Genomic DNA, 5,860 nt, shown 5'->3' with positions numbered 1-5,860 from the left:
TGAGACAAGGCGAAGGAGACCGCATCGTCAACCTCATGGACGAACACTCCCTCTGCAGCCTCCTCCCAAGATGCACGAAGACGTGGCAGTCGGGCAACCGAGAGCACAATCGACCTGGTACTGGTATCTGCAGAACTGGCAGACCAGCTACTCAGATGCACGATTCACCCCTGCGACCATGGCTCGGACCATAGAGCGATCGAAACAGCTTTCGACATCACGGTGGAGGACCGTCCCAGCGATACTAGGTTCTTCTTCAAAAATGCGCCCTGGCGGGAGATTAGGACTGAGTGGCAGCGAACCTCGAACGTATCCCCTGGGACGGCAGTGTCCAGCAGCAGACGGACAGGCTCATGGCAGCGGTAACCGAGGCGGTCTACGGGACACCTGAAGCCAAGCCCTCATCATACGTACAACCTTGTAATGTCTGCTGCCCCTTGCTGGATGGCGCGCCAAATCATTGCCCGCGAGTTTCCATGCTTCTTCTCCGTCAACCTTCCATATGCCTTGAATTATACCCTGGCGAGAAATGAAGGGAACAGGCCTCGAAATTTTCAACATCTCCACTACCAACTGATAAGCGTCTTTAAAACTGCGCGAGATCTCTTCTCCGCATCCACTTCCTGTAGATCCTCATCACTAAAAACAGCACATATACCCAAAACAGGAACGTCGTCCAATGACAGCCCAGTTTGACTTAGCATATGAGACAACCAATCAATCGTATAACATTGCCTCATCTGTTCAAAGCCCTGCCTACTCCCCATCAGATGCACATTTCCCGCAGAAACTGTGCAGTCAGCGGGTTTCCCGTCTCACCACAAGCCAGTGCGAGGGGCGTCTTGCCCTCCTTATCCCTCGCGTTGACATCAGCGCCGTGCTGAATCAGGATTTTGGCATGAGAAGGACTGACTCCTCTGTCGGTAGCCCAAAAGAGCGGAGTTCTGCCGCGGTTATCCTTCGCGTTCACCTCTGCGCCCCTTTTCAGCAGCAGCTCAACCAAACTGGGATCCCACCTGCGACCGGCAGCATATGAGACTGCCGTCCTCCCACTATTATCCTTGTGCTCCAGGTCTGCTCCGTGTTCTAGGAGTAACTCGACAATCTTTCTGTTTCCCTGGTTCAAAACTGTCCTGTGCAGGGCATTCCTCCCATCTCGGCCTCTGGAGTTCACGTTGGCACCAGCTTGTAGCAAGACCAAGACGGTTTTATCGCAGTGCCCTGAGAAGGCAGCCCACGCCAAGGGCGTCCGCCCTTCAACATCTTTTGACTCCAAATCGGCACCATAGTCGAGCAGAACTTGTGCCACGGCGTGACGCCCACACCGGGCGGCCTCAGCTAGAGCGGACATTCCGACGGATGTATCCTTTGATTCAACATCAGTCCCCCTCTGGAGGAAAAGTTTGATGACGTCCAGATTGCCCTCGCTGCAGGCCAACGAGAACGCCGAGTGTCCCTTCTTGGTCTTGGGCTGGATGTTGGCACCGTGGTCGAGCAAGAGCTGGGTAGTGGCCGCCCGTCCGTATTCAATCGCCGTCATTAGCGGCGTTTGGTCGTCGGACCCATTCCGGCTATCGACGTTGGCCCCCTTCTGGAGTAGCAGAGCTGGCACATCCGCGGCAGGGTATCGGCAAGCTTTGTACAGCGGTGTCTCTTCGAGCTCGTTATCTTTCGCCTCGGTATCGGCGCCCTTGTCCAAAAGAAGCTTGACGACGGCTGCGCAGTTCACTTCGCCTGCCGCATGCCATAACGCAGTCGCACCCCGTACGTCCCTCGCTTCTATATTGGCGCCCTTGTCAAGGAGTAGTCTGGTAAGGCTTTCCGAAACACCCAGGACGGCGTGAATTAGTGGGGTTTCCCCCTTGTTATTCGCTGCCTCAACGATAGCCGGCTTCCAAAGTCCTAGCCAACTCAGGCCCCTGAGCACGCCAGGTTGAGATTCGATCAATATCCTGGCAGCATCGTGGTGGCCATACATTACAGCCCAGGTCAATGCCGTCCTTCCTTGACTGTCCCTAGCTAGAAGCCCGCCGCCGCCGCCCGTCTTGATGAGAGCCTCCACGACGGGAGCGAGCCCAAAAAACGAGGCAATCATCAACAGAGTCCTGTCCGGGTCGTCCGCAATGGTCGGAAGGGTAACGCCGTAAACAGTATTGGCAGGGGCCTCCGCCGCTATGAGCTGAAACCAAAATGGACAATGTCTATCGCATCGGCGGTAGAGATCCAGTATTGCCTCTATCAGTAGCTTGTCAATTTTCACATCTTGTGCTAGCAGATGACTGGCCCAAGCAACGGTAGAATATTCGAGAAACTGATAGTGCCTTACGCAGTCTCGAATGTCCCAGAATCCGATGTCCATATGCTTGTGCAGTTCAGGAAACTGCAGGTTCCAGAGACAGATCTCTCCCAGGATGCGGTGTGATTCGGACGGATCCAAGGAGTGTTTCCATCTGAGCTTCAGGATGCGTTCTTCCTCCCGGTCGGGCTTCACCAGAAATTCTTTAGCAGTCTGGTGAAGCAGATAGATCTTCGAGTTGATGACCGTCACAAAAAGACCGCAGATATCCCGTAGCCGCTCTCGAAACCACCCGTCGGAGGTAAGGTCAACGTCATGGTATGACCGGTGTGACGACCGGAGTGTCAAGGCAAAGTTCATCTCGCCGAGCGTCAAAGGCGTCTTCGCCGCCACAATTATGTGCAGGGCTCTCCGAGCCTCGTCTGGATCCCGGCTGGCAGAGAGGATTTTCTCATAGGCTTCGTCAACAGACCGTGGGAGTAGCGAAGTAGTCTGTCTTATCTTGCCCTTGGTAATGTTCTCGTCACTTTCGACCAAACTGAGAGTGAGGTACACCCAAAGATAGGTCCGGTGCGGGACATTTAAGAGACTGCGAAGGAGGAGCTCTTGTCGTTCCTCGCCAAGCATAAGTCTGGCCCCGATGCCTTGAACCCTGGCTTTGATGAAGATGTCGATCTCTCTGGATATTTGCTCTATCTCTGCTTCGTCTTCTCCGCTCAGGTGGATGACTGCGAGATCTGGAGCGTCTGGAAGCTGAAAACTGCGCCGGATGGTGCCATAAGGCCTGCTGGTCAGAAGAAACTTTAGATTCGGGGCCTTCTTGGTGTGTCGCAGGTCAATCAGAGCAGCCGTGAGCTTCGAACGGTCTTCCAATCCGCACTCATCAAGAGCGTCAAAGATGCAGAGTACTTCCCCGGCGTCTTCGGTGTCAGCCGCTCTTAGAAGAATGTCCCAAAGGTCACGGAATGAAAGGGCCAGCTTGTCCTCCTCCGCCTCAATCTGGGCGCGAATTGCATCGGAGAATAGCACGGGTTTTTGGGTAAAAAGCTGGTGCAATATACACTTAAGGGCGTCCACCACGCTCTTTTGATCCTCAAAGTCGTCCTTGAAGAAAAAGTAGCACGTTGTTCTGGTTTCGCTAGTCGGAAGAACATTGTCGACAAGGTATCTAGCGAGCACTGATTTTCCACATCCAGGATCAGCAGATGCCCAGAGAGCGCTGGACTGGCTATCGACGCCTTCCAACCAGCCGCGGAAGAGCTTATGTCGGACGAACCACTCGCAGGTACCCGGAACTCGGCGTGGATTCCGATCTTTCCGATCTGAATATGGCAGTGTTTTGAGTCTGTTCAGCACTCTGATTTCCCCGGCAGTCAGGGGCGGCCTCCTGTTCCTTGGTGGCCTTCGACTTGGATGGCGCGCCTGCAGGGATTTGGGCATACCTTACACAGAAGTTAGCATCAATCTGAAACAAGGCAGATGGGGAGAGGAAACAGTGTCGGGTCAAAGCCCAGGCTCACTTACATGCAGTCCAACACTGGAGCAAAGCCTTGGCTGTAGCCGCTGCCACCGCCGCGGCGTAGCCCTGGAACGACTTGTTCTTGTGGCTATCCGAGTAGTCGCAGACACTCTTGACGATGAGGCAAGAAGAAACCCGCAGCATCTCCCACAGGCCCGCGCCCTCCATCTCAAAAGCCAAGATACCGTTCCGGTCAGCTATCTCGTCGCGGTCCGTTCCGGATCGCATGACGGTGTCTCCAGAGCCGAAAAGGCCAAAGTGCACAACAGGGTCCAGCTCATGTTCCGGCCGGAGGCGAGGTATCAGATCCGATGGTAAGTGACCACAGCCGAGCTCCTCACAGCTCCTCTCGAAGGCTTGGTCGCAGACGGCGGCCACATCTCCGGCACACACAGAACATTGGCCGACTTTGTGATGCTTGTGGAGGTAGTCTGATCTGAAGAGCATGTCGTTGCTTCTTCCGGGGTAAGCGACTTTAGCTCCAAGTCGGTTCTGGATGGTACCAAGATGCCGTGACATGCTACGGCAAAGACCCTCCCTGGCTTGTTCGGTCCGCAGCTTGGCCAGTATACAACCGGCCTCAACGGACAGTCTCGACAGATTGTCTTCGACTGTGTCTTTGCGGACAAAGCGGTTGGGCAATTGCCGGCCAAAATCGTACTGAACAAGGCCGGTGCTCACGACAACATCACCCAGGAGTAGCTCATCCCAGGCCTTGCTTGGTGCTTTCGGGACACCGCCGCAGATGCCCACGACGAGAATGAGTTTGAGATAGCGAAAGCTGGACCGGAGGTTTCCTGCCACAGTCGCGGCGGCAACCTTGCCCATGCCGGGCATGTGCGCGAGGACAACGCAGCATTCGGCGATGGAGCCGAGGGAGTATTGGTTGGTGTCGGTGTCAGCTTTGTCCAGCGCTCCGTAGTCCCATTGCTCATCGAAGAGCGCAATGATTGCGGCAGCCTCGATTGGCAGGGCGCAGATGAATGCAACGCCAAAGTCGTCGCATGACGGGGGCTGCTTCTTCAGCTTGCACGGCGGCGGGCTCTGGTGCGGTGTACCGACGTGGATGGCCGTGCGCGACGTTGGGCTTGAACCCCTATCGCTCTGCATCTTGGGAAAGAAAGAGTGAACTCGACGACATAATGAAGTAGCTTGAATTTAACGGAACATGCAATGAAGATGGATCATGCCCGTTTTCTCCGAGTTTCGTTATTTTAGGCAGCAACATATTTAATCACCTGCCTCCGAGACCGGCGTCGACTGCTGCTGACCAGTGCTACAATCCCTTTCTTTATGCCAAATGTGATTCCACCAATCGCCCCATAGCTCACTCCAATCTACGGATCTGTACATGCCTTCATTCTGGCCCCGAAGTTGTTGACCACCTGAGCCTGGTCTTTCCAGGCATTCGCGGCTGCGGTATAGATGCCTGAGAGCAGTTCTTCGAACAATTTGCGCGATTCACCCAAGGCAGTCTGTTCGACTGCCACCTGGCTGATCGCACCAACTCGGTCGGCTTCCGTTTCATCCTCCAACTGCTTCGCCATACCGAATGCTCCTAGCTTGGCATTCACCTCGGCCAGCTGTTTATCTGTCTGTGAAAGACGAACAATGCGTAGGCGAGGCACAAGGGCGCTGCAAGTACTACTCAATTCTGCTAATCGTAAGATGAGGAGAAAAGGAAGAGAAGCTAGAACAGCTCTCGCAGTGGGGGTTCAGTGTCAAAGGTAAGTTGTTGAACTGAGTGGGTTCCTTGGCACCGAGATTCACGGACTGAGCACTGATGTTCAATGCGAGACTCTCAGTCAACACAGATCCATCACAATGACGCAGGTCCTGACATAAACGTCATATCATAGCACACTGTCTCTATATAAGAAAGGGACATTCCCTGGGAGGATTAGGGAGGACATTTTTTTTCTAACAAGAAATGGACATTCTGAGGCACCTTAACCCACTAAAGTGGGGTTCCAAAAGTCTGTTACCATCCCATCCTGAATCCCCAACCACTCAAATTACCCAGCGCTGGTACTTCTGACTTAACA

The 5,860-nt window shown here is 54.3% G+C and overlaps 3 protein-coding genes across 3 annotated transcripts; all 3 read right to left on the bottom strand.

Moving 5' to 3' along the window:
* Positions 1-1,195: 1,195 nt before the first annotated feature.
* N657DRAFT_538272 (ankyrin) lies at positions 1,196-1,714 on the bottom strand (the record flags this gene model as incomplete). Its single annotated transcript, XM_062787800.1, has 1 exon — positions 1,196-1,714. A coding segment is annotated over one exon (519 nt), but the record flags the coding sequence as incomplete, so codon positions are not given.
* A 15-nt stretch (positions 1,715-1,729) lies between these two features.
* On the bottom strand, positions 1,730-4,984 carry N657DRAFT_628426 (purine and uridine phosphorylase; the record flags this gene model as incomplete). The annotated part of the gene is made up of 2 exons (XM_062790847.1): positions 3,821-4,984; positions 1,730-3,738 (listed from the first exon to the last, which is right to left on the bottom strand). Coding segments are annotated over exons 1-2 (3,114 nt in total), but the record flags the coding sequence as incomplete, so codon positions are not given.
* Positions 4,985-5,019: 35 nt separating this feature from the next.
* On the bottom strand, positions 5,020-5,545 carry N657DRAFT_651277 (uncharacterized protein). Its single transcript, XM_062794129.1, has one exon. It carries the CDS (start codon positions 5,360-5,362, stop codon positions 5,153-5,155), a length of 210 nt encoding a protein of 69 aa, XP_062642207.1. The 5' UTR covers positions 5,363-5,545; the 3' UTR covers positions 5,020-5,152.
* Between the last annotated feature and the right edge of the window lie 315 nt (positions 5,546-5,860).

This window comes from Parathielavia appendiculata (assembly GCF_033297405.1).
Source record: "Parathielavia appendiculata strain CBS 731.68 unplaced genomic scaffold N657scaffold_46, whole genome shotgun sequence".
Taxonomy (NCBI): Eukaryota; Fungi; Ascomycota; class Sordariomycetes; order Sordariales; family Chaetomiaceae; genus Parathielavia; species Parathielavia appendiculata.
Note: the sequence above shows the minus strand (reverse complement) of the source record. Positions and strands in the feature narration are given on the sequence as shown.

Bases quoted from the DNA above. Each gene is read 5' to 3' on its own strand.
- N657DRAFT_651277 (XM_062794129.1), bottom strand. From the start codon at position 5,362: ATGGCGAAGCAGTTGGAGGATGAAACGGAAGCCGACCGAGTTGGTGCG.